At 45.6% G+C, this 27,911-nt stretch overlaps 1 protein-coding gene across 2 annotated transcripts in view; it reads right to left on the minus strand.

Annotated features, from left to right (window-relative positions):
* The window catches only part of SLC7A14 (solute carrier family 7 member 14), a 30,972-nt gene extending 7,134 nt beyond the window's left edge, over positions 1–23,838 (minus strand). Inside the window, exons 1-4 of one of the 2 annotated variants that reach the window (XM_062602986.1) lie at positions 23,675–23,838; positions 8,658–9,052; positions 1,993–2,229; positions 1,015–1,232 (exon numbers count right to left, since the gene is read on the minus strand). In XM_062602986.1, the coding sequence (XP_062458970.1) occupies positions 1,015–1,232; positions 1,993–2,229; positions 8,658–8,961 (759 nt within the window). In that variant the 5' untranslated portion in view covers positions 8,962–9,052; positions 23,675–23,838. Of the gene's footprint in view, positions 1–1,014; positions 1,233–1,992; positions 2,230–8,657; positions 9,057–23,674 lie in introns of both variants that reach the window. The other variant, XM_062602985.1, reaches the window with a different exon arrangement.
* Positions 23,839–27,911: the final 4,073 nt, after the last annotated feature.

The raw sequence follows: 27,911 nt of genomic DNA on the forward strand, positions 1-27,911 counted from the left end.
AAAATGGTGGGAAGACCCTATTAGTTTTGATGTGGTTTGGATATGTATTTATTTAAATCTATGATTTTTTTGCCAGGAGATATTTGGTGAGTTTGATTGGAGCAAACCAGCTGTTTTCCATTTTCTCTTTTTCATTCCTATTGTATGGCATAAAAAGCCAAGCACAATGCAAAGGTAAATATAATCCCTGCTCTTGAATGGGCCTCAGTGCTCTTCTCACTGTTGTTCTCTGGCAGGGAGGTATTGATTTACTAAAGGGAGGTGCAGGGACTGTAAGGCAGCTTGGGACCCTTTCAATAATCAAGACTCTTGGTTTATTTTACTTTCTTGCTTGTTTTTCTGCACAAAACCCTGATGGAGTCGAGCAGTGTAAATCTGAGAAATTATCTTGGGTTTAGGCCAGCTGTGATATTTTCAGTCTCTGTTCATCTTTGGATAAAAACCAGTGCAAGCAAGCTAAAAAAGCCAAATATGTCCAAATTCTCAGTAAGCTTTAGGGGAACATCCATAAAATAAGTACTGCCAGGTGGCGTTATGAAGTGCTCAAAACAAATGCTTGAGAACATTGTTGTTGAAAAACAGCCAACACAAGTATCTCCCCCTCAGCAGAGGCTGAGCCAGCTCCTCCTGAGCACTCTGTCTTGGATGGCCACTGCATTTTGCTCCACTGCCAGGCAATTAGTGGCATTTCCTGGGGTACACCTTCATGTGGAGTTTGGCTCTTGAGGAGGACGTTTTGGGACAATTTGTTGTTTTTTTTTTTTTCTAAGAGGTATGGGTAAAGCATTGCCGAACTCTTTGGGTCTGGTGGAGTGAGGAGGCCAGGATCCAAGCCTACAGTGCTGGAAGATGGAGGTCCTTGGCCAGCACACACGTGAGTTTAGCAGGATTGAGATTTGGGGACTGCAGTGGCAGTAGGGTGTGTATGCCATGAGGAAAGCTGAGTGGTATACACCACCACAAAGGGTGCCTCTGCTGAGGTGCTGTGTGTCCCTCCCTGTGCCCAGGACTTACCCCCGGCCATCCAAATGGCAGGAATTGCCCTTCAGCCCAGTTGTCACTTTTAATATAGAAGAGACCAGCAATCATGATAAAGATCCAGACTGCCAGGTTAATGACGTTGAGCACGTTGTTCAGACCCACGGAGTTCTTCACCCCTATGGCTACAATGATGGTGACAATGACAGCAATGACCAGAGCAAGCAGGTCAGGGTACGACTCCTCTCCTTTCCCTAGGTAAAAGAAAAGAGGTGTGTAACCCTCCATCCATAGCTGCAGACAGCACCTTCAGAAACTCTGTAGGGGCTTTTTTAAACACTTTTCAGATCCTGAGGCTTTGCAGAACCCCTTGGCCTCATTGCAAAGGCAGGCTCCAGATGCTCCTGCCTCTGCTAGCTAAATTTGTTTTATTAAGGCAATAAATCTTGGTGCCTGAAGACACTGTTAGGAGCTTTGCAAGGGCAGAGAAGAAACAATCAGATCCCAGTTTGCATAACGTGTCTGCTTAGTACTAATTAAAAATCAATCAAACACCAAGTTTTCATGACACAGGTACAGGACAGCTAGCTGTTTTACTTATGGGTGGGAACTATGGACTGGAACTGCTGTTCATACAGGACCATCACAACCCTGAGTTTCTATATGGTGGTACTGTAGACACCAGCTTGTACTCTCTAACAACAGAGTACAAGCGTGTGCCTTTAACAGGACCAAGCAGAGTGCTTGCACTGAATGAAGTGCTCTTGTACTGTTGTTAGCCTCTGACTAATTTTTCTTGGTGCTTATTCTGCTAAATGCCAGCTCATCCCAAAGGGGCTCAAAGTATTGTGTACCCCCTTCCCTGAATCCCGTCTATGAACCAGACTGCAAAGGCAAAGTACCAGAGTCAGACGGATAGTAAATAATGAATGAAGCCTAATATCCATGTCTGACTTCTGATGAGCCTCCATTTACTTTTTGAGTGATTGGGAGCCTACGCACAGCATGACACACCTAGTCCGTTCAATGTCCCGACGCTGTTGATCATCCAGTGGCTGATGGTGTGGTTGGCCAGCGAGTCAAACATGCTGCTGAGGGCGCTGGCGCCTGCAGCCGTGCCGATCAGGTACTCCAGGATGAGGTTCCAGCCAATGAAGAATGCCACGAACTCCCCCACTGTCACATAGCTGTAGGTGTAGGCAGAGCCCGTGGTCTTGGGGACCCGCACGCCAAACTCAGCGTAGCAAACGCCTGGTTAGAAAAACGTGGAACAATGTAAGGAAAATGTGCTTGGAAAAGTTGAAATCGAAACCGCCTTGGTTTCACCTGCATGGAGGTTCCAGGAAATGCGCAGGGCTGTAGTCAGCATCGGGAGAACAGAGACATCACAGGGGGTTATGATGACCCTCCCTCCCCAGTCATTTGGCTTAAAATCCAGCCCAATTTTCATTAAAATCAAGCTGTGATTTTTTTTCTTTTTTTCTTCTTTTTTTTTAAGGCTGCACAGTTCAAAGTATCCAAACCTTTACAGCCTGTTGCAGAAAAGCCTTGCCACAGGTGTGTGCCTCTGATCTGGGACCTTTGGCACGGCCAACTGCAGCCCCCCCCAGACAGAAAACCAAAGCTGGGAACAGAACTGAGCACCATGGGTGGTGTGGTCCTTGGAGCCCTGTTTCCCTGAAATAGCTTTGATGATGATAGGTACTTTGTCTTCCCCATCCAACCGTGACACCATAATATGATTTTTGCTGGTTTTCCTGGGATTTTATAAAATGTTTTATTGTGGTATCCACGTTCTGGTAAGCTCCCAGTGCTTTTGGCTGCAGAAACCATAATAGCCCTGGGGCTTGCTGGGGAAAGGTGGTTACAGTGAGACCTGCCAGAGGACAGTGCTTATGTTTCTTTGAAGTACTGCAGGGCACAAGGAGGTCAGGAGTGGTTCCAGTCATTGTGTGGGATCCTGGACCACTTTTGCCCAGCCTTATCCTAGAGGAAGATGCTACAGGAGGGCTCATGCAAGCCTATACCTCTCCTTGTCCCGGCTGTGCAATCTCCTAATACCTATCTTGGGTTACTGCTATGAAGATCCAGGCATGAGAACTGTCCTGCTCATCCCTGATTTAATTTGTACCCATGCAAGAGGAGTTTAAAGCCATCTTACATAGAGAACAAGTTATTTTGACACTCAGAAATGTTACACGTCTCATTCTGAAGAACACTTGCAAAACTGACTTTGTAGAAGAAGAGAAGCAAAAAAGTATTTAATAGGAACTCTTTAGGAGGCAATTTCAGTGGACTTTAATACTTTCCAAACTCCTTGTGTACTTACTATGTCAGGATACTATTCAATAAAAACTTGACCCTGACACATTGATGTCTTAAAACAACCATTAGATTTTATTTAAAAGGAATGGATGGACTTAGTCATAAATTCCCCAAATATTAGTCAGAACAAGTCCCGGAAGGGCACACTGTGTCCTGTGTGTTTAATGCTGATTAAGACCTTGCCCCAAAGACTACAGTTCAGCTTGTATGGGATAACAGGTTAGGGCTGTTACTATCATTGTGTGAACATGTACTAATTAGTGAGTTCTTGATCAACTACTATTCTCTATTTAGAAGATAATAATTGCTTCAAATTTGCAATCAGTTCAATAATTTATAAAAAAGTTAAGAGGTTGCTGCTCACACTGCTAGTGCAGTATTTACACAGAACAAACACAGAATTATTGAATCCTTAAGCTGAATTTGGTGGTGATTCTTTTCTTGGTATTGGAGGATTTTTACATTCCACTCACTGTTAACTTGCATGCACAATGCTGGCAGTACTTTGCAATGGGGGTCTTCAAAGCCTGATTTCTGTAAAGCAGGCCCAACTACAGGAGCAGCAAGACATCCTCATCATCCAGCCTTACAGATGGTCATTATTTAAAGCTGATGAAAAATGCATGCACTCAGCAAAGGTAAGACATTCATAGATAACTACAGGCCTGAATGATTTATGAAACAGGTGCTCTGGTGGGGAGAAGTGTCTAGTTTCTCTCTTTGATGGCCTTAAAAATCACATAATATTTCTTGGAGGCAACTCTACTTTTAGCCAATGACAAAATAAGGATTAAAGATGATTGTTATTGATACAGATGATCATGGCACAGCAAAGATGTTAATATGTATAAAATGTTTGATTTTTCAGTTACTTTACTAGGATCCCAAAATAGAACATCAATCTTTCACTGTGCATTGGGTACAGCAACACGTTGTGGCTATCTGCATTAGGTATCAGCATATATTAAGAAAATAAACTACTTTCTATCATAGCATGCAACATCCAGTCCGGGGTACACATGATGCAAGATCTGTCATCCACCCCTGACTGCCAACGCCTGTATTGGCTGCCACTGATCAAATCACTTTACTTTTTGGTGCTGCAGGTCCTTCATCAGAAACAGGGTTCACAGCACATCCCTCTCTGCTTAAAAAGGAAGAAAATTTCACGGTTTATCAAGGTGCAGACTTTATCTCACTAATCTCTACTGTATCACTAGTGTATTATTATTATTATTATTACACTACAACTGCATAATAAAACTCTTAGTTACTTCTTGTACTCCCCTGCTATTCAGCACTTCATCCCCTGGTACCCAGAGAGGTGCAGTTCTGCCAGTGCCTGGCTCCAGGTCTGAAGAGGATGCTGGGATGTCTCTCTTTGAATTTGAAGACACATTTCCTTTCCCTCCCCAGTCAAATGTGTTTGCAAGTTTTTGCAGAAAACAAACCAACACAGAGGTTGTTTAGAAGAGCAGTCTTTTTACATTTCTTTTCTCTGACTATCAGCTACATTTGTAACTGCTGTGATGGTCATAATGCTGATATAATTACACAATTATTGCCATTATTCAGCAAGATGTAAACACAGCTGAGTGGTTTGGTCCATGACATTGGTCCTTCCAAGATCCCATCTACAAAACCCAATTTTTCAGATTTAATTGACCTCTCCATTCTCTGGTTTATCTTGTTTGAGGGTAGGAGGTGAGGCAACCAGCAGCTTTGCGGAGAGTGCCAGTATACAGGTCAGATGTTTCTGTGTTAGCAGTGGCTTGGGCAGTGGCATCCTGACCTGCTCATTGGGGACTTTTGCTGGAGAGATATCTAGAGGACTATCCTTCATTAACCAAAAGGAACAGATTTATGGAGGCAGATGTACAGCAAAACCCTAATTTCAGAAAGCCTGTCCATTGTGTTTCACAATCATTGTGTGCAGATATGTAAAAGGCAGCTCTGTAAAGAAAGTTTCCTTAGAAAAAGGACTCCCAGCTCTCCCGTAGCACGCAAGCGGCCCATGATCAGCCTCAGCTGGAGCACCTCATCCTGGCCCTCACCCTGCAGCACCTGAGACACATGCTCAACTATCCCCAGCTGTGCTGTGCACCAAGGCTGTTGCTGAGCCTGCTCCCACATGCATACCAGGTAAGAGCACAGCAGTATGCTCCAAAACTGTGTAGCTTGGTACTTGAAATCCCCATCAAGGGTTCCTGGGATTACAGAGCAGTTCTTATGGGAGAGTCTCTTCTTTCATTGCACAGTCTGACACAAAAGCTTATGGAGTTTTGTCACAGAGAAGGCTATCCCATACCTGTAATCATCATGTGGGAGGACCTAACCCTTGCCTGAGCTCACAATAAGTGGTTTGCAGAGTGTGCTCCATGAGGTTTTATTACTTTAGGAAAGGAGATCACCAAAGGCACAAACAATGGCTGGTGGCAAAGGCTGTGGAGAGGGCAATGGGGTTGGGTAGGATGCTGATTTCTGCCAACAAGCAGTTTTGGTTAGACATGGAGTTAAGAGTGGGGAATTCCATTGGTCACAGCTTATGAAGGGAACCTGTGGTGTTCCCTGTGCTGGAGGCTTTGTGAGGGGAAGTTAGGCAAGCATTTCTGTTTGACAGCTGAATAAAAGGCTTTCCAGGGAGAGAATAAAAGAGATTGATTTAATTTATCAGCTTAATCAATTATAGTCTGTCTGTAAGTACCCTGATGGAGCACATGCTGTTTAAACCTAGGGGAAGGCATAACTGCAGTTTGTCTGGTAGATGAAGTCAGAAAACTCCCTATCTGGGTGTCCTGGGTTCAGCAGTAGCAGTCATTTTTCTCCTTCTTGGTAGCTGGTGCAGTGCTGTGTTTTGACTTTCAGCCTGGGAACAGAGCTGATAACAACGATGTTTTGGTTTGGCTAAGGACTTTGTGAGCCTCATGCTCTGCCAGGGAGGAGGGGAAGCTGGGAGGAAGCAGAGACAGGACACCTGACCCAAGCTAGCCAAAGAGGTATTCCATACCACAGCACGTCATGCCCAGGATGTAACTGGGAGTTACCCAGAAGGGCTGGGAGACTGTGGGGTTGGAGGAGGTATGGGTCGGTGCTTGGTTGGGCTGGGGGGGGGGACACGCGAATTTTCGGTTGTCTGGTGGTGAGGTGATGTATTCTCTTCCCTTGTTATTTCCTTTATCATTGTTATTATCATTGGTGGTAGCAGTAGTGATTTGTGTTATACCTTAGTTACTAAACTGTTCTTATCTCAACCCGTGGGAGTTGCATTCTTTTTGATTCTCCTCTCCGCCCCTCTGGGAGTAGGGGGAGGGAAAGAAGTGAGGGAAGTGAGTGAATAAGCTGTCTGGCTGGGTTTAAACCACCACACTGGGCTAAACAGTGCATAGGGATTTCTTACTGGCAGGACCTGCCTGGCGGGGTTTCACTGTGGTTGTCTCCAGGAACGCAAACAGCTTTCTGGAAGGGGCATATTTTTAGCCAAAACCCTTCTAGGCTAACTTAAAAGAGAGTGGGATGTGACTTGGTGATCTGTGGTGCACCAAGGCAGAGAAGGTGATCTAGTGCTCCCATCTGGCCTTAAAACTGTAAGAAGTTCCTCAAAATCTGTCTGTGCACACCTGCCCAAGCTCAGTGCCTAGCCCACCAGGAGTGACCATGACGCGAGAGCTGAAATAGTGTCCCCAGTGAGCCCAATAGCCTGTTCAGCTCCCAGACTCTTGCTTGGTTTTACTTGCCAAAAATGTGTTGCTGTTATAAGCAACAGCAGCGTCAAGGATGAAGTGAGGAAGCAGCCAAGGAGACTATCAAAACACTGCATCCTTTGCAAAACACTTTCCCAGGGCTACAAAAGCAAGGGGAGATGAAAGCTGAGTGGGAAGCAGTGCAGGCTCCTGTGGGCAAAGGCAGGAGAAGCTCCCTGCTGTGGGGCAGGGTTCATGTCTGGGGTGAAAAAGCCCCTTTTTGGAGCACAGCGTGTTTTTGTTTGATGAGACCCACCCAAGCTCCGTTTGCTCTTGGTTTGCATCATAGCCAGCAAAACCCTCGTAGAGGACAGAAAGCAGGCAGTGGTGAAAGATAAAGATACTGATGCTATCTACTGTCTTGGTTAAAAAATGGGCATTTTGGTTCATCTGTTGTGTTGAGATCTCAACCAAGGGATCTCACTGCACTCAGTGAGTTCTCAGCTCTTGTTCTAGAATAAACCAGGGGTATATGTGTCCGAGATCCTTGTCACTGTGATCCAGCTAGTGAGTGGGGATCTGTGAGTCTGTGTGGTGGTCCCTAACCAGCATCACTTGGTTGGTCCTCCCTGGCATAGCTTTGGAGAGAGGGTGACCCTCATCCCCATGCTGTGCCAGGGCTGTGTCTGGGGTGTAGAGGTTCAAACTGGCGTGCATTTTGGTAGGATCTCCATGGAGCAGCACTACAACTTCCAGGGAAAGAGCATGATGTGCTTCCATCTCTCCCTACAAAAATCCAAAGACTTGAAGTTGGGTCACTTTGTGTTTGCTGTTCCTGTCTTCTATCAAAGCCCTTTGCCATTTACTCAGGTTTCCTTATCCAACCTGCAGATAAAAGCTGGATACCAGACTGACACAGCGTGCAAGGTCCTCTGAGCAGGGAGAGCAGGGACATCACATCATCGTATTAGCACTGATCTGGAAAGGACAAATGCTAGCAGTACTGGCTTCATGTGGAAACCACAGCTCAAGACATATGCTCAGCTGGGTTCCTACAGAGGTGATGGAATTCATTGGCTTTTTACTAAAATACATAATTCCTCTGTTTTTGCAGTTGTTTGTTGGGTTTTTTGTTTGGAAATTCAAACAGTGATCCTGAGTGTTTAGGAGCCAATAAAATCAACTCCAAAACCAACAGAGGAATTTTTTTAACTTATCAATGTTGATAGCAAAAGAAACTGGACCCAGTGATAACCAAGCCATGACAGCCTTCCTGTTGAACCAGGGTTTCCCACAAGCCATGTTGCACTCCTGCTTCAATGCTGTGGCTTGGCCACACTCTCTGCCTTGGACACACACTGCAAAACTTTCAACTCTTTGAAAACATATTGACCACAGGCTCCATCCCTGGGGACGCCATCAGCAGCTCATCGGGGTAATTACACTTAGGCTGCTGGCTCCCAGGGCATTAGGTTTGGTTTGGTATTTGGGCAATGAGACTCAGTGCACCTGAGGTGGTAAGCCCACTGTGAAAGGGTTTTTTAGTTTATGGAGAAGTTGCTACTTCCTTGTAGTTTGTGCTGCTGAGCTTGGGTCCTCCCAGGCGTCCACCTGCAAATGGAGCCAGAGGATGCACGTAATAACGTGTACTCATAAGGCACGCACATGACTCACCTGACAAGATGGAGGCGACGGCAGCGATGATGAAGGAAACGATGACCCCGGGCCCTGCCATCTCCTTGGCCACCAGGCCAGACACCACGTACATGCCTGTGCCCACACAGCTCCCAACGCCGAGGGAGATGAGGTCAAGGGTGGTGAGCACCTTAGCCAGCCTGGCACCCTGGGTGGCAGTGGTCCCCGTGCCCTCCAGCATTGACTCCACTGGCTTGGTGCGCAGGACGCGGGTGCGGAGGGCATGGCCTGCTGCCCCCCATGGCACCCGCCGCGGGTCCAGGCGTGAGAAGAAGCCGCTCATGGCTGGTGCTGGGCTTGTGGAGGTGGATCACAGATAGTTCTGGCAGCACCCGCTCAGGGCTGCGGCTGCATCTCCCTCCTCCACTGGCGGCCTGGCTGCAAGGGAGGAACACAGTTGTTAACTGGAAGAGTAGAGCAAGAGGGATGGGCTCCACACAGAGGAACCAAAAGGGCCTCCTGAGCCGGTTTCTGCCTGGGCTTCAGTGCTGGGAGAGGCCGGGGGGCTGAGGGGAGCTTTGCTTTCAGTAGTGTTGCTTCTCTGAAGAAATTGCCTTTCTTCATCCCAAGTGTTTGATACAACAGAGATGCTCTGTCCCCCTTTTTGTTTGTCTGCATAGTTTTAGTCCTAGTTACTAATACAGCCCCATAAGCAGCAGAGCTCCGATACCCTCCAAGTGCCCATTACATGGCTTAATTTCTACCAGAAGCGATAACGACTATGCTGGTGGCCACTGTGGCACATTGGGTCATGGTGGGGAGCAAGCCTGACTCCAAGCTTGTCAGTGCCACAGCGTATTCCAGCAGCAGGGATGTTCCTGTTAGCACCATGTGTCAGCCCACCATCACCACATTCCACACTGTGGGACATCCACGCCAAATGAAGAGTCTGGGACTTTAGCTTTGCTCCTGTAACCAGTGTGTTAAGCCTGCTGCCTGCCTGGGCCAGGCTGTGGCTGCATATGGGGATTGATCACTGCAAATTCGCACTTAAAGGGACATATGATTATTTTTTAGTGCTATAGAAGTTGCTCCTTGTTGTTTTTTCTGTTTGTGTGCTGCTGTTATTCTCGTGAACCCAAAAGGGGAAGTTTTGAAAGGTGCTGCTTGTTCAGGTCCTAATGAATCATATGGGTAAAAAGAGTCCTTGGTGTGGTTTCCTCATTCACTTTATCATTTTGTTATTGTAGTTATTGAATACTGGTTCAGGAATACATTTTAAAATTATTTATTTATTTATTGATACAATTTTCTGGTGTACCTGCACCATGCTTTGGGGTCTGGCTTCTGTGTTGCTAAGACAACCTAGGAGAGAAGCTCAGCAGAAGCAGTGCTGGCTCTACTATCCACTGGAGAGTGACTGGCCAAGAGCATGGCTGGCTGCAGCTGTTTTTAAGTACTTCTAAATGATCCTGCCTGAACCCATCTACTCTAGGGTTGTCTTAAAAATGATGGCATCCACTTGTTTTTCTCTGTGCTTTTTCATCTCAAGTCATGTTTTCAGGAACTGCCATCCTCCAGCTCTTTGTTCTGTTCTTTAGCAAACTGTGTAGTTCTTAGGCTACATCCTAATGCCAACAGCAATGACTTCCTAGTGACACATGATGACTTCTTGACTTTGAGCAAAATAACAAGAATTGATGGTCTCTGCATGCTAATGTAACAGAACAGGAAAAAAGTTTATTAAATATGAATTTTAGCCTGATAGCTTCTTGTTAATACAGATTTTTTTTTATTGCCTTGAAGACAAAACAATTATTTTTCCATCTTTACATCCAATACAAATCACATCGTGTCCACCAGCCAGCCTTGTTTGCTGGACTTTATTAAATGAAACACAGCTTTTATTTCATGTTGTGGTTGATCACAGTTCAAATTGCTGATACTTTTTCCTTGGGCAACCATGGGTTGAAAGCCTGGATGTCCTGGCTAAGAATAATAAAATAGTTACTGCTCTTTAGAAAATGTGCATTTTTGGGTTGAGAATAAAAAACGGGTTTGGCTTTGGGTTGCTCAAGGTATCGTCTGGTTTGTAGCTGTGTCTCAGGCTAGGTTTTACTTTCTGATTTAGTTGAAGGTTTGTGTTGGAAGGGGCAGCTGAGCCACAGCAAGCTGGGATCTGGCAGAGCAGTCCTCAGGGCAGTGTGCTCATGTGCTGGTAGCTCTCCTTTGCCAGGGCTGTGTTTCAGCCACAGGGAAAATAACTCCTCTAAACAAAGTGATCACCACCCAGAATTCATCCTCGTTTTATCCAAAACACAGTACCTCTGAAACACGGGCTGCCAAAGAAGTCTTGCTGCACTTCACCCAGCCAGTTCCCATTATTTATTAATTATTTTCCTTGGAGTTTTTGAATGCTTCTAGTTGAATTTGCAAGACTCAGATTGCTATCCTTAGGATTGTGCCAAATTGACTTAAACTAGCCTAGAAGCAGGGCGGAAGTTTTTGAACTGTTTTTTTAACTGTTACAACTCTCATGTTCTTATCCCTGTGCAAAAGATATTTTCTTGTACTGTAAGAAAATATCTTTCCCAAGTGAACCCGTCCTTGGTTTACTCATGCCAAAAACCTGTTATAAGGTGAAAAGCATAGATACTGAAAAGTCAGCTCTTAACTCTTGTAAGGAAAAGCATAGTGGGAATCAGTGGCTGGATGTTGAGGATGGACAAATAAAAGTTGGGTGATTAACTATGGAAAGAAATGGACACTGGGAAGAGATGATTTGTTTCTCTTGATGTCTTTATACAATATCTTTGTGAAGACTGTGCTTGTCACAGAGGGGCTGTTGGGCCACCAGAAGAGAGGAATGGAGTTGCTGAGGCTGTAGGCTGCTCCTTGCTCCCATCACCAACATTGTGCTTTGGCATGGCAATACCTGCCCTGTGTTTTAAGGAGGTTGGGACAGATGTGGTTTGAAACCTGCAGTTTTTCATCATCTTGTCTGCAGTGTCTGTGGTAGCTGATGAAGGGTTTGGGAAGGGTGGCAGGGAAGGGTTTGTGAAGAAGCTAAGGGGAAGGCCTGGCAGCCTTGTCTAGGAATAATTTTAAATTGCTAAAATATTTCTTTTAATTTTAATTTAAAAAATAAATACTTTAAATGGTTTAAATTTAAAGCACGAACTGGCTGGTGGGTCTCTGGTGTGCCCAGATTTAGGCTGCTGAGCTGTTCCAGCTGCCTGGGGTTGGGCTGAGACCAGGGGTGCTTCTGCATGGCAGCCCAGCATAGCCCTGCAGTTCATACAGCCCCTCCTAAGTCAACAAGGAGAAAAAAAAAACCTCCAAACCAAAATAACTCTATAATTGCTGCTGTATTAAATTAAAGCTATCATTCAAAACTATTCCAGATGTTTAAGTGAGATCAGCATATTGCTGCTCTGTAGCTTGGAAAACATCCTTTCACTCAATTTGAAACCATACAAAAAAATCTCATGGATGGCAACCTTTACATGAGGCAGAGACAACTTGCTTCTGCTCTGCTCCACTAACCCTGCCTTGGTAGAATCACACAGCCAGAAGGAAGGAATTTTTAATTGTGGCTATTTATTTGCTCTCGGCATGATAAATCTGGGAAGATGAAAGGAGCTGTGGCTTGGAGAAGACAAGCTGGACTCGGGGAGCTGCAGCCAGGTTTTGGAGCTGTGCAGCTCTTCATCATCAGGCAGCCTGGGTCGGTTTTCCTTGGCTGCCGTCTTGCTGGCTGGCACTTCCTACTGCCACCACGTGCTTGTTAGCAACCGCTGTTTGTACCGAAACACTCGTCTTCATTAGGGTAAATTAACTAAAACAGCAATCAAGTCAGAAGGAGAGGCCTAGGTATTTAGAGGCATGAATATTCCTTAGTGTCTGGGTTGGTGACAAATTATTCCTATGTAAAACTCATTTCTGCTGGCTGCTCCATGCTGGTGAAAAGCAACACAGTGTCCCCCAGCTTTGCCCAGTCCTCATCACCCTCCACAGCTCCTTCTTCCCCAGATGAGCTTCCCCATGCCTCGTCTGTGCTTTGGGATGGCTAGTTTGATTTTTGTTAATGACTACTCCCTGTTCAGGAGTCCATAGCAGTATCCTTAAGCAAAGACCTCTACTAAAAACACTGGGGATGCAACAAGAAACAGAACATTGACAGTAATGAATGAAAAAAAGAGAGCTCCTGTTGGTATATTGATGGAAAGTCAGGAAAGGGCACTCATTAAGAGGAAAAGGTTGTATTTCCTCTGGTTTTCGTGGCTCACAGAAGTAATTACTGTAGAGAAGAACCTGCTGATGCCCCAGCAGCAGCAGGGTTGGCATGGTTCTGGCCCCAGTGTGCAGGACAGCAGTGCTGAGTTTGCTGCAGTGGGTGATGGGGAAAGCTCTTTCCTCCTTGCCCAGGGAAGATGTGCCCCATAAATGTGGGATTAGAGCAGGTTACTGTCAAACCCTGAGGCAGTGCCTGTTGTGGACCTCAGAAATAGTAACACAGATGTTTGCAGTGCAGGAGCAGCAGCCCTCGGACTCCCCTTCCCGCTCTGTGTAGGGGCTGTATGCCGAGTTGGGATACAGCATTGCCCCTAAGAGACCCAGAGGCTGAAGGGGGTGTGAGAGATGGCTCAAGATTATGCAAGAGGCAGCTCCTGGCAGTGAACCCACTGCAATCCCAGGTGAAGGACAAGAGAAAGAGGAAGAAACACGCTAGCCTGACTACCCTGCTCCCATTCCCCTTTCTTCTCTAATTACTAGCTCTGTAAAGGTGAGGCAGACTTGTATGAAGAGACACAAGATACTGAATCTCATTACAGCTCCTACAGCAGGGAGAGGAATGACGTCAGTGGTGCGATGCGGTGGGAGGCAGGCAGCCGACCAGAGGGATGCCTTCTGCCGGGGCTGGTCGTCACCTTAAGGTTTTCATTACGACTGAGATCTGATTTGGAGTTTTATGTGCTTGGTTTTACAGTGTTGATCCCCAGCTGGGCTGGCACTGTAAAAGCTGGCTCTATCTCCATCATCAGTTCTCCTTAAAGGGATTTAAAAGCCAGGCACAGAGCTGAGAGCAAGGGCTGGTCCCTGCCAGTCCCAGCATTGCTCACGTGGGTTCATCTTCAGCAATCTGGCCTTGAGCCTTTGCTGTTAATTTCGGGCTCTTTTTATTTTTAATCTTTCCATTTTTACCTTTGCTTGAGCAAATGGAGCTGTGGCTAACTTAAACAAAAATTCTTGCTAAATTAAACTAGTGATATGTTTCAGGTTTAAGACCAACTTTCTATGTTGCATCAAGTAAAAAAATGGGTTCAGAAATTCTTATTTTTGCTTGTCTTCATAGCGAAATGGAAATGGAGGGGTTGAACAGCACTTTTCTATGTTACTTCCCCTTGTGTCACATTAAATGCTTTACCAATATTAGCCCTGCTATAAGATGGCTTTTTTTTTGACAAATAAGCAAGTTAAAGGAGGAAATAATTAATTCAACCAAGGATATAAAGCAAGGGTGCCATGCATCCAGAGACAGCCCCCAGGAGTCCTTAAACTTTGTGTTCTAGACTCCAGTGTGAAAGTTAAAAGAGCATAGACATGTAATCCAATAAAATAAGTAGCACGTACATAGACAGTACCCTTTTTGCCCCTCTCCAGCCTTCAGAGACTGCCCTGCCTGAGTAATCGGGGAAAAAGGCAGAGGGAAGGATGAGAGATGTCAAAGCTCCTTAGTGGTGGACTTGGCAGTCCTGGGGAACAGTAGGACTTGATGATCTTAAAGGTCTTTTCCAACCTAGTTGATCCTATGATTCCATTTATCCTGCAGCTGGTGGGTCCCATTTCTTAAGCTAAATAGCTAGTTCGGTGTTTGAGTATTGATCTTTGGGCAGCATGTCTGTGAAGGTGAGCAATTAGGATGGTTAGGTGACTTGAGTGCTCCTCTTCCTGCCTGGGTGAGGTATAGGTGGGAGCTGAAGTAACACATTCAGAGGTAAAATTGGAGCTAGCTGTAGTGAAGGTCAGCAGATGCCTTGACATTGTGTTGTTCTAAACTTTGACAGGGTTAATTACATGCCAACCTCACCAGCATTTGGTCCAGGCCGTCAGGGTCCCTTGGGATCCTCTGGAGCATCTGGCTAATGAGAAACAGCTATGGGGCTGCAAGGATCAGTGTTTTCCTCCTTTCCAGAGGCTGAATGCATTAGGAGCACCTATAGCTCTTATTTATAGCCTGCAGGGCAAGGAAACCAAATGCACCATTCTCCCTTTCCGAGATGCTCATGGGCATTCCAGCAGGCACATTCCCTCCGCTTAGACAGTAAGTTCACACCCCCAGGACATCAGTTTTTCTGCTGTCCTTCTCCTTTGTGCCTGCAGGAGGCAGACCTATGCCTGACACTTGTTTTCTGCCCTTTTTGCAGGGGAGGCAATGATTCCTCATGGTGCAGAGTGGTGTAGGGCTGAGTGCAGGCAACTTATAACAGATATGTCTGTGAGTGCCAAGCTGTAAGCAATGCAATATGCACAAAGTGCTCTGTGTTTGCAAAAAAAAACCAATTTAATCACCAGAAGGGAAAAGAAAAAAAAAAAAATTACAGAGAAAGAGGTATAATCAATTTGCACATTTTCCAAAAGGTCTAGTTTGTCATTGTTGTCTTGAGACGGCAAAGTAAAAGCCTTAAAAAAACATAACGACACTGCTAATGCAGGGAAATGACAAATCAATAGATGGGTGAGCTGAGCAGGAGATGGGCAACCAGGAGCTTCTTGGAACTGCTCTGACAGATTCCCTCTAACAGAGTGATGAAACCGCATGAAATTACTAAATTTGTTCCTCCATCAGTAAAATGCAGAATGTAAGGTACCTTGCAGAAGTGGATGAGTGGTTAATCCAACTGGGTTTTTTAAGGAAGTGGAAGAAAAGCCATGTTAAAAACTGTTAATGCTCCCTGTCATGGTTTAAGCCCAGCCAGCAACTCAGCCATGCAGACTGCTCTCTCACTCCCTGCCCTTTCCTCTCCCCTGCTCCCGGAGGGATGGGGAGGAGAATCAAAAGAACGCAACTCCCACGGGTTGAGATAAGAACAGTTTAGTAACTAAGGTATAACACAAATCACTGCTGCTGCTACCAATAATAATAATGATAAGGGAAATAACAAGGGAAGAGAATATAACCACTCACCACCCCCCTACCAATACCCAGCCCAACCCCAGCAGCAATCTAGCCCTTCCGGGTAACTGCCTCCAGTTTATATAGCAGGCATGATGTTCTGTGGTATGGAATACCTCTTTGGCTAGTTTGGGTTATGTGTCCTGTCTCTGCTTCCTCCTGGCTTTCCCTCATCCCTGGCAGAGCATGAGACTCAGGAAGTCCTTGGTCAGAGTAAACATTACTGACCAGCAACAAAAACATCAGTGTTATCAGCGCTGTTCCCAGGCTGAAAGTCAAAAACACAGCGCTGCACCAGCTACTAAGAAGGAGAAAAATGACTGCTACTGCTGAACCAAGGACACTCCCTTAGCTGTTCTTTGCTGAAAACAATATTGCTCTTGTACCTGCCAAAGGTTTTGTTCAGAAGGACCCTTATGGCTCTATGCACCTTCAAATGCACATTTGTGGCAGCTGCATGGTTTTGCAATTGAAGTGCACGTATTGATACCAATGCTTACAGCTATCGGATACGGCATCCCCCATCCTTTTGCAGACACGAGCCATGGCAATGTTGAACACATGAAACTCCTAAAGGAAATGTGGGCTCACAGGTCTGGGTCCTCAGACTCTTTTGAGGGCTGATATGCTGACCTCTGAAATTCAGGTGTTTAAAACATCATGAGCTGAGTGCCCAGGAGCTAAGATTAGTCTCATATGCTGGCACATGTTTCTGCAGCTTTGCCTCTGGTCTTGATAGTAGCAGCTCTAGCCTCTGAGCTGTCACAAGAGGAAAAAGCATCTCCCTGATAGTATGGTATCTCCTCCAAATCTTAGTGAGTTTCCTGTTTGCAGTACTAGGTGTATATTGTCCTGGCAGTATGATTGCCGTTGGCATCAGTGAGGTGGTTGCAACCTTGTGTTTGCAATGCTGGGCTTTTTTTTTTATTTTGGGGTAGTGGATTATACTTTCATCAGTCTTTGAGATGCACACTTTCTGCAGTGAATCTCACAATCAGAATGGACAAGGGCTGCCTTTGTATCACTGAAATGTTTAGACCTGGATTATCAGACAGTCTGTTCTAGAATATTACTAATTAAAGAACTTTGCTTTAACAGCATGCACGTCTGTAATTACTCAGTTGTGCTTGCTTTTTTTTTTTTTTACCTCTGTGGATCCATTCTTTTACACCACAGAATGAAAGTTGTCATGCTTTGCTCCAGGCCAGCCATAAGAGCATTTTTCAACCCATGTAATTCACAGAATGGGTTATTTATCTAAACAAAATGGATTTTTACTGTTGTGAGAGTCTGGCTGATGTGTCATTATGACAATTTATTTCATTTCTGGGTAGCATTTTGAATTTCAGTGGCAAAAACACAAATTAAGTCTTTCAATAAAGTACCAATTTGTCTGGCTTCGTCATCCTAACCAGAACAAAAAAAATTACCTGTGTATCAAATACAGGATCTGAAAATTCACTATTTTTAAGCTTCTACTTTTGTTTTGAAGATAGCTGTTTTTATAGAGATTCCTTTATTCCCCACTAAGAAACTGGGGTGTTTTTTCCTCCCAGTGCTGCATCTCACTTCCCAGCAGTCTTTCCACCTTTCTGTAATAATTTAGTAGGATTCTGAACTGGTCTTTTACACTGTAAACACATCAGGCTTACAAATACGGTTCACCACTTGTTGGGCTTTAAATGCATTTCTCTTTTGTGCGTGCACATGGTCTCATTAATTAGTTATCATGTTCCATCAGTGGATATACAAATGTAGTCGATTATGCCTCGCTGTCCCATTTCCATGATTTTGGCTGTCACCTGATTAATGCAGGAGAGGTTCTCAAAGAGCTGCTTTCCTCAGAAGAAGCTGGAATGACATATTCTTCAATCCCAAGCCTACTAAAGGCTCCAGAAGAAGTAATAGTAGTATATACAAAACAATGGGGTTTTTTTTGCATATGAAAAAGGGAGCCTAGAGCTGTGAGCTGGTTGTAGCCTGTGTCACTAGGTTCCTCAGCAGAGATGTGAGGTAGATTCAGTGCACTTCAAGGAAGTGAATAGCAGCTCCTGCTGCTTTTATTACATTGGCTGCTTATCCTTATTATTCACTGGGACAAAACATCTTTGACTTACATGAGTAATTCTCCTGCAATTTCTACACAACCCATTATATGAGTAATGTGCGCACAAGTTGATCAAACAAGATGATTTAGAATAGGGTTTCTGGGTTTAGTCATTTATCATCACTTGTAGCAAGGTATGTGTCGGTCTCTTCTCCCAAGTAACAAGTGATAGAACAAGAGCAAATGACCTCAAGTTGCACCAGAGGAGGTTTAGACTGGATGTTAGGAAAAATTTCTTCACCACAAGGGTTGCCAAGCATTGGAACCAGCTTCCCAAAGAAGTTGTGGAATCATTATCCCAGGAGGCATTTAGAAAAGGTGTAGATGTGGCACTTAGTGACGTGGTTTAGAGGTGGACTTGGTATTGCTGGGTGAATAGTTAGACTCAATGATCTTAAAGGTCTTTTCCAACTTAAACAATTCTATTATCATCAGTTAGGCAAATACATAGCAACTCCTATGTGGTGTGTAGTGTGAGTAATACAGGGCACTGTGGCATGAGGACCTTCTGACATTTCACATTGAGTTACAAGACTGAGTCAGCATCTAGGATGGCACCAGTAAAGAAGAATTAAATGAAGAATTGTATGTTCTTAAAAATGCTAATAGCATATAAAATTAGGGTATTATAACATTCCTGAGTGATGCACACACATTGCCTGGAGATGTCCTTGTGTAGCACAGGAATCAGCATGAGCCAGCATGCTTACCTTTAGCTTAAAATTTCCTTGCCATTGAAGTTCTGGTAGCTAAATGCATACTTGCTCTTAGCTTCCCTTACTGGCAAGGCCCCAAACCCCAACTTCTTTCCCTGAGGCAACACATTTTGTCTCACAGCTACAGTACATGCAGTGTCCTCGTGGTGTGCTGCCCTGCCTGGCAAGTGTAACTAGGCTGGTGTGCCCACACATAATTAAGAGCAGAGAGCAGTATCGCTGAAACATGATTGCTGTAGTTCTTGTTTGTGCTGGAGCTCTTGGACAAAGGAACTCGACATACTGCCTCTTTCTGTCTCAATTTACTGTGTGCAGAGCTGGTGATCCTAGTTATTAATTGCACATTCTTGGTCCCTGTTGCTTCCACAGCCTGTTAATGAGTGGAACACACCTGCCGTTGCCCATGTGCCTTAGACAAGGCACTGGCATACCCAGATGCTTCCCAAGTGCCTTGCTGCGGGGCTGGAGCAGTGTGAGACCTGTCACTGATGCTTTCTGCCTGTTCCCAGCCGAGGATGAAGGACAGGCAGGAGAAGGGTACATTTCCTTTACTACTATACTAGGGTGTCCAAATGTCACCTGGATGCCACCCTGGCATTGCTGTGCTCCACAGAGCAGTTGCTCATTTAGTATGACTCAACAAGTCCATCATTAAAACATGGTTCAATAATGCTCGAGAAGATGTTTAAAGCTAAGCTTTAATTGTGTTACTGGGAGTGAATGTGCCCAGTGGTACAAGTGGTGTCTTGGCACGAAGGGGTGTCTCTATCCCCAGGTTTAAAAAACTTTGTTCAGTAAGACCCAGTCTGCTCTCAGGGAGCTGAGGACTTGCAGGAACAGTGGACCAAACCACTGGCTTAGGTAATGGTCACTGACAAGCAAGAATCAGTGGCTGCTTAGAGGGGCTGCCCTCAACCCCCACATTTGTTTTTGTAGACATTTACCTACATGTAGACATTTACCTACCATTTACCTTTGGTACAGATACTTGCAGCCATACACACTTGTAGCCTGGCAGCAGTAACGCATTTCCCAATAGGCAGCAAACTACTTGCTCCTGTAACTCTGTCCTCTCAGAAACAGGATGTGGTGCTTGGAAAACCTGCGCCACAAAAGCTCTTCTTTTGTTCACGTGCAAGGTAGATTTAGTTTATGGTACTGTGTCTTTCTGTAAATTATTGATACAGTTGCCATGCAGAGGAAAGGAAACAACAGAGTCATGCGCTGCGTGGCTCCACCTCACTGGTTTTGTTTCAGAAGTGCCTGGGCTTCACTCTGACAGTTTTATTGCAGGGAAAAAATCATTTTCTCCTAGTCCCAGCCTGGTGACAGGAAGGGATAGGCTGTGGTGGCAGCATCAACGCTAGCTGGAGCACCCAGGCCTGTGCCAATGACCACGTAGTCTAGAGGCAGGGCTGCTGTTCAATGAGCCAAGCAAAGGTACGCAGGAGAACAATCGCCTGGTACTAGAAGGCAGTTTCCATTTGACAGCCACAGCTTAGCTACATCTCACCTTTGTAAAGCAAAAATGTTTTAGGAATCTCTGTGGCTCATGGATCTAATTCAAAATCTGCTGCTGTTTGCACTGTGGGCGGTTCAATGAGTTCGGCAGAGTCAGCCTGGACTGAGGTGAGACACTGGCCAGGTTTCCATATGTATGGGAACTAGCTTAAAATGCCTACTGTATTTCTTGACCCTAGACCATTTTGCAACCCTAGATACACTGTCTCTCACAAGAATGAAAAGTTCAGACCCATCTGTGGCTTTATATTTTATAGAGAGCACCAATCTGGGAGTGTGGTTTTTTTAATTATTCCCTTTTTTAATGAATGTGAAAGACACACAGGCTACCTTTCTGCTGATGTTTTTGTGTGTGACCATGGATCCCGCTACCACACACATGAATAAGTATTTGATTCTTTTTTACATTCTTACGTCCTTATTTTTAAAATGTCTTAATAAGTCAAAAAGCAACATGTTGCTTGAACATACATATTACGATGATCTTAATAGCTCAGGAACTCTGAAAGCAAAGACTTGATTATTTGAGGGCTAAGAAGTCCAAGAGGCTAAGTGTATTCTGTTGCAGATTATTCTGTTATCCTCTCTATTTTTTTTTTCCATGCAGAGCCTAAGATCATATTTATGTTTGTGTAAGTTCTTGTTATTCTTGCTTTTTGCTTGAATGTTACAGAGCTTCACAGGAAATCCACTGATTTAGGCATTGAGCAGTTACCCTGTTCTCACTGAATTTTCTAGAAAAACTCCTGTTGCCTTCAAGGAAAGATGGATGAAATCTTATTACACGTATGTGATTTCAGAACTGAGAAAACAGACTGTCTTGTGCTCAAGAAGGAAGTAGCATCAAGTCAGCCTATAAATATATCCTTTAAAATATTTTGGGCTGGAATCTTTTCTGATACAATTCCATCTGAGACTCTGAAGTTCCATTAAGAATGAATTTTCATCGTTTTCATATAATCCTAAAAACTTAGAAAAGGGTAAGATATGTCTTGACATGGGAGTCATGACTGACTCCCTAAAGAGAATGATTTCTCTTTTAAATTGCTTCACTTTACTGAAATATTCAGAAAGAAAGCGGTTCTTTTTAGGGAGAGTTAACTGATGAAACAAGTTGGGAAATTGTGTGATTAAAATATAATTTGGTCAGGCATTTGTTCTGCTCTTGGTTTGTGGTCGAAAATCTCACCTGCTGGGAATGTTGTACTTGTCTAGGGGGAAGCTGGGGCACTTAGGAGCAAAGTTGTACATCTCTGTACCTAGCTCAAGGATTTAAGGATCAAAGGTACCATTAAGTACACCAACTTCATTTGGTCTGAATCACAAGCCATTAGCTTTCAGGCAATTACTCCTGCGGGGAGCCCAATGACTAGCTTTGGCTAAATCTTATCTTGTGGGAGGACATTGAGTCTTGACATCACAGATGGAGAATCCAGCAGGTTTTCTGATAACTTCTTCATCAGGTCATCAGCTCTCCACTGTTCAAAAATGTGATCCCTCACTTAAATCAGAATGCTTTGGCATTTAGCATCTTGGCACTAGCTCATGTTGTGCCTTTCTTTGGCAGACAAAGGAATAACTCAGTGCCTAGTAATTTATATAGAGGCTCTTAGATTCAAGAAGCAAGTCACCTCCCACCCTTCTTTTCAATGAAGTGAGTTGCTCAAGTCCTTCATTTGCAGTGGCCTTTCTCTACCCCTTGACAGGCTTTGGCTTTGCTTCCTTTTTTTTTTACTTGCAATTTTACTGTATTTTTTGTTGATGTCTCCTGTATTCCAGCAGCTTCAGTTTCCAAGGACTCAGGTAAAATTTCCTCCTTGCATCTCCTCTTACTGAGCAGCAATTGAACAAGGTTCCCCCCCCCCCCCCCAGTTATATTCAACGCCTTTTCCTATTGCAGATATTACTTCCAGATGTACTGTACATTGACTTTACTTTGAGAGGACCCAAGATTCTTTGTCAGTATCATTTACTATTCATCAGTCTCTGTTTTGTCAGCAGAGTTCAGCACCTTTGACAGATGAGGGAAATAGCACTTTGGTCTTGGACCTCTGCAGGACCCCCTTACCTCTCTGATCTCATGGAACAAGGCTGCCCCACTCAGCGGTACATTTTAAGAATAGATAATTAGTCAGTTTAATCTAGGTAAGTTTTCACTCTGGTGTTGTTTTGGTTTGTTTGAGGTTTTTATGTTTGTTTACAATATGTTGCTCAATTACTGTAACTCATATGCCTTAGCAATGTGTACTGATAAAATGAACACGTGTAAATATCTTTAGCAATCAGACTTCCAGTCTCATGACAGTTTTGGGACAATTAAACAAATGCCTTAGCATGCTAAAATGTACTTGCCTGCCACTTAGGGACATTGTGTGGATTTATTAGCTATTATGCTAGATTAAATCAGCCATGGCCCTTTTGAGCCAAAAGTCTTCTCTGGGGTTGACCAGAGTAATACTACTTTCTACTTCTCCCCAGAGCCTGTGTTGATTTAGGTAGTCCTACATTAGAGCGTTCTCAGTACAGCTTGTGACAGGAAGGCACGAAGTCGATCTGTATAAACTAGCATTTAATAGGCCACAAGAACCTGAGCTGAAAATCAATTCTGAGAAAAGCAACCAGAATTTTCAATACCATGATGCTGAAGCACACCTACCAGGGGCTGGGGTGGGCAGGCGGCTGGTATTAGGCAGTTTGAAAATACCCGTGTGGAATCAATAAACAGCACCGAGTCAGGGGTGACGTAAAGAGGAAGCTTAACTCCATTACCAGCGTCTAAGTCAGAGGGAGTTTTGCAATCGCCGGCGGGAGGACGGAGCCGTAAATCGGGCTCCTGTGCGTGGGCCAGCCGCGTCCGTCGGGGGGAGGCCTCGGAGGGGGCCTGAGTCTCCCCGTCGGGGCTTCAGCACCGCGGACAGCGCCAGCCTGGAGCTGCGCGTGCCCCAGCATCGTCCCGCGCGGGTCTAGCTGCCCTCGCGTCCTCCACCTATCTCTCTCCTGCCCGGGTTCCTCTTCTGCATCCTGCCCCCCTGCCCGCCGTTTCCCCACCTGCCCCTCGCGTGTTTCGTAAGGTAACCTGTAGCTAGAGCTTCGTCTCTGTCAGACCACCCGGTACTGCTCCTCGCTCCTCTTTTTCCTTCTTTCCTATCAATCCCTGACGCCCCTAGCCGCGGTGAGTGCCCCGACTCTTTGTAAACACGGGGCCTCAGCTCAGCCGGGGATGCACAAACGGGCTGGGGTCCCCCGGGCTCGTTTCCCCATGGCCCGGAGGACCCGGGGCGCTCCCCTTGCCGTGCCGGCCCCGAGCAGGGTAGGAGCCAGCCCCGTGCGCGTGGGAGGGCGGGGGGTGGAGGGGGGTGATAGCCGCCGCGCTCCCGCTCCCAGTGAGGGGCGGCGGGCCAGCCCTCGCCCGGGCTCACAGCCTGCTCCCTGCACCCGGAGAGGCTCCGAGCCACTCACCCCAGGCGGGGGATGGCAGCGCCTTCCCACCCTCCCTCCACCCCGCTTATCTTCCCCGGTGCCGCGGGGCACTCACCGCCGGCGCGGAGGGCAGCGGGCGGGCGATTCTGCGGAGCAGCACCCCGGCGGGGCGGCTGCGCTGCTGCAGCCGGCGGGTCTAGGGGGGGGGTTGCGCTGGGATCCGCCGACCCCGGCTCCCGGCAGCGCACGCAGGGCGGGGGGAGGGAGGGATGGATGGAGGGGGAGGGATGGATGAAGGAGGAGGGAGGGAAGGAGGAGGGAGTGAGGAGGGCGCTGCAGCTCCTCAATTATTCAGCGCTCCCCCTTCCCTGCTGTCTCCCCGCCTGCCGCATGTGACCGCCCAGCAATACCCGTGGGTCGATCCGAGCCGGGCCGGCCTCGGGAGACCGGCCTGCGCGGGGCTGCACCCCCACGGCCACGTCCCCACCCGCAGAGTCCCGCCCGCCTGCTCAAGTGGCCTCAGGGCTGAGGGCGGCCTCCCCATATTGGCCGCTGCTGAAAAATAACTCTCCCGGATGCCTCCTCCAGAGCGGGGCTTTCCTCACCCCAGGGCTGGAGGCTTTCTCCTTGAGCCACACTGTGAGATTTGGGGTACTAATGCGGTAATCCTGTAACAGGCAGAATTAGGACTTAAATCATGGTTTGTGTATTGCTGCTTGCGGGGATGTCCAACCCCCTGCATGGCCTGGCTGGGAGGAGTTGGGTATCAAGTGCAGGATGTACTTTATATTTTATATCCATAGCTGCTTTTGAGGATAATTGGAATTCATGTTCAAGATGATTCCTTATTTCATTTTTCTGTCTTGATTCATGCTATTTAGCTCCATCTAGAAATGCTCCCTCTGTATACTTGATGTCAGATCCAAAATGGTTTCATCTCCAGGATCAGATTTCAGTCTCTGCTACAGCTTCACGCTATAATGTCTAATAGGACCCTTTCCTGGATGCAGGAATAGCAGCTATTCACGTGCAGAGAAGCTATTCATTCTCTAAACACCAAAATGAGTATCTACTGGTAGGAATGAAAGGTGTGAAGCTTCAACTTCAGTTAGGTTTGGGAAACCAACGTCTGGCTAATGTGAGTGACCCCGACAGGAGCTATATCAATGACAGTGATCTTCTGGGGATATGCAGACAGAAACACTGCACAGAGAAACCTAGCCAGGATGTCTATCATCCTGTCTTTGGGCAGGAAAGTGGACCATGTCATTTGTGATATCCTTTCCAGCCTTGATTTCTGTGGCATTTTTGATGGCTTTCCAGATGAGTGTCATAATTTTCCCACTTTCTTACCTGACCCTTTCCTCTCTCCAGCTTAGCTTTACTTCCCTCTCTTCCTTCCCTCCCAGAAGGGGAGCCCCTCTTCCCAAACAGGAATAGAAAAGACCTCTCCCAGGTTACTGCTGGACAGCAGTATGTGTCATTACAGGATGACATGATGTCCCGTTCCCTTCCTGCCACCCTGGCTAGCACACATCCCACCACACTGTGTACAGCAGAAAAAGCCTCACTGAGGACAAAGTGCAGCCAGCTGATTATTTTACTCCCCTCACAACCAGCAGTTTTGAAACCCTGTTTCTATTCTTTTCCTTAGTCTTTGATTGCTTGAAAGCAACACTCTGAGCTGCAGCTACTCTCCTGTCCCTTCCCCATGCTTCCCATTTGGTTGCTGTTTCTCTTCTCACTCACTGGTTTCCCCAGCTGCTATTGCTCAGTCTGTGGACACTGGGTGCAGCTGTGGGTGGCTGATCTCAGGAGCTTCCCTTTGACTAGATCTGAGAAAAAGGGAAAAGCTTCTCCATCTGCTATTGCACCTTGTTTCACAGCACTTTTAAGACTGTGATGGACTCCAGCTGACAGCACGGCCAGCCTTTTGTGCTCACATTCAACTTCTTGGTGCTTGTAGTGTGGGTAAAGGACATAGGTGGAGTGTGTTTCTGAAATGATTGTCAGTGTGACCAAGTTTTAACTGGACTTCCCTGCATGTGTGAGTTCAGAGTCATTTGAGTCATATTCATTCCTTGCGGCTGGTGTACTGGAGCATGGGACCACATGCCCTGAGGGCTGACTTTCAGGTTGGGGCTCTCAGCTCATGCAGCTAATTGCAGTTTCTTTGGTAGCAGCAGAGAGGTGCTTTTGTGTCCTCTTAGCAAATACTTGTAGCACGCAAGATTGTACAAATCACTGTGCAGTGCAATACCATCCCTGCCATCCACCTTCCCTCTACTGCTCATACCTCTTGCTCCAGCAGACATGGCTGTGTAACAGTTTTCCAGGTGGAGTTACAGTCCAACCTGAGTCTATGTTTTACCCATTTGCCCCTGTTTTATTCTCTGGTACCTATTGTTAGCCACCCAAAACAATGTTTCACCACCTTATCTTACCGTCATAGGATGGTTTGTATTGGAAGGGACCTTAAAGACCATGTAGTTCCAACCCCTGCATTGGTTCCACTAGAGCAGATTGCTCAAAACCTCATCCAACCTGTCCTCCTAATAAAACCACCTTGAGTAATAAAAAGCACAAATATTTTGTCAGAGGCTCACTTAAGCTCTCTCTTATTAATCCTCACCCTGTTCTCATGAGTTTTGTAACTTCCAGTCTTACGGGAAGATTAATTTCTACAGCTATCCCCCTAATGGTGCTCTTCAAGTTGATTGTGAGTCTGTCATCTGGATAAAGAACTGCATGAGGCCAAGTTACCCTCTTGACTAAGCCCGTCAGTGAGATCAAGCTCAGATTAGGGTGAAATTTCCCATAGCATCCAAGCACATGATGATACTTCTGCAGCAGAATTTCCTCTGTCCCTATTCACTGCTGTTTGCCCATTCCAAAACAATTTCTGCCCATCTTTCTGTAACAGTACGTGGCTGTCTGACTGGTCATTTAAATACTTAGTCTGATTCTGAATGTGACCAAGGCTTTGGCCTCAGTAACACCTCCTAGCAGGGATCTCCACCAGCTGCTATCTTGTATTCTTGGATATTTTGCTTATCAGCATTCAAATATAACCTTTGCAGTTCTGTGGGTCATAACTTTCTTTTTTTGTGACTGAATACACATGAGAAGAAGCCACCTGATTGATTTGCTTTCTTTCTTTTATTAAAACATTTGTTTACCTTTCTCATAATACCCTCATACTTGTGCAATCTGTGACTTTTAAGTATCATGGTTCCTGCAGTTTTCTGGGCTATTTCTTTGTCTACAGAGCTTTTTATTAGGAGAGTCAACATGATCTTGGCCTGCTGGCTCCCAAGCCCCTCTCTGGCTTCCAGCATCCTCACCATGGGGGGCATCTTTCCTTTCATGAAACCTCCTCAGAAAGGAAAACTCATCTTTAATTCCTTTATTTTGATGAGTTTTCTGTAGTGCTGTTTCTGAAAATGTTTTGACATCATCAAGACTGACTAATGTCCTGTTCAAGAGAAATAACTTGAGTTCCCCTTTGGTTTACATTGGACTGCCAACATGTGTGCTTGGTTTTTGTTGGTTTTGCAAAGCCACACCGAGTTGGGTTGTGTTTCCAAAGAGAAAGCTATTTGAAACAAATGAAGTTGTAGAAGAAAAACTGTTTTGGCATAAAATCAAATTCCAGTCAGAAATTACATTTTAAATTGACATAACAAGTGAAAATTAGTATGCATTTTCAAATGTTTACTCCCAAACTCCAGTAGGCATTGAGAGGGAGAAGCCACAGCATCTTTCCCTTGCCATTTCTGTGTCTGTGTACACTGGCTGCATCTCCTCCAGCAGCTCCTGTTCAATGACTGGAGCTGAAGGCACAGTCTCCATCACATGCTTATCATTCAGCAAAGGCAGTCAGAGCTTGTCAGCTGGCTCTTAGGAAAGATTGTTATTTCATTGAAAAGCACTGCTTTTGTCTGCAAGCACCAGGGGGCACAGGGACATCCTATTAAGCAGCCACTGGGATGTAGTGGTGGGAGCTGGTTAGACCTCTGCCTGCTCATTCTGCATGTCTGATAACTCATGTCCATGGCTTCGGCAAGTGTCCTCACTCCAGTTTGGTCTGGGGCATAGCAAGGTAACCTGCTGAATAGCAGTAGCTCCTGAACGTCCAGTGCAAAGTTCAGTTGACAGTGTCTCTGAGCAAAGACCAGATGGAGCCCTGCAGAGGTGCTGGTATTTTTAGAAACATGGCCAGAATGCTTGGCCACTCTTTTTCTTTCTTTTGCAGTTGGAACCTCAGTCAGTATCTTATAGGGGTCAAAGTGATGGAGGCATTAATGTAGAAGGATAAGAAGAGAGATTAATCTTGATGTCTCATCTCTTGT

This window comes from Pezoporus occidentalis, unplaced genomic scaffold, assembly GCF_034315485.1.
Source record: "Pezoporus occidentalis ecotype Australia unplaced genomic scaffold, CSIRO_AGI_Poc_V1 ctg8, whole genome shotgun sequence".
NCBI classification, from domain to species: Eukaryota; Metazoa; Chordata; class Aves; order Psittaciformes; family Psittacidae; genus Pezoporus; species Pezoporus occidentalis.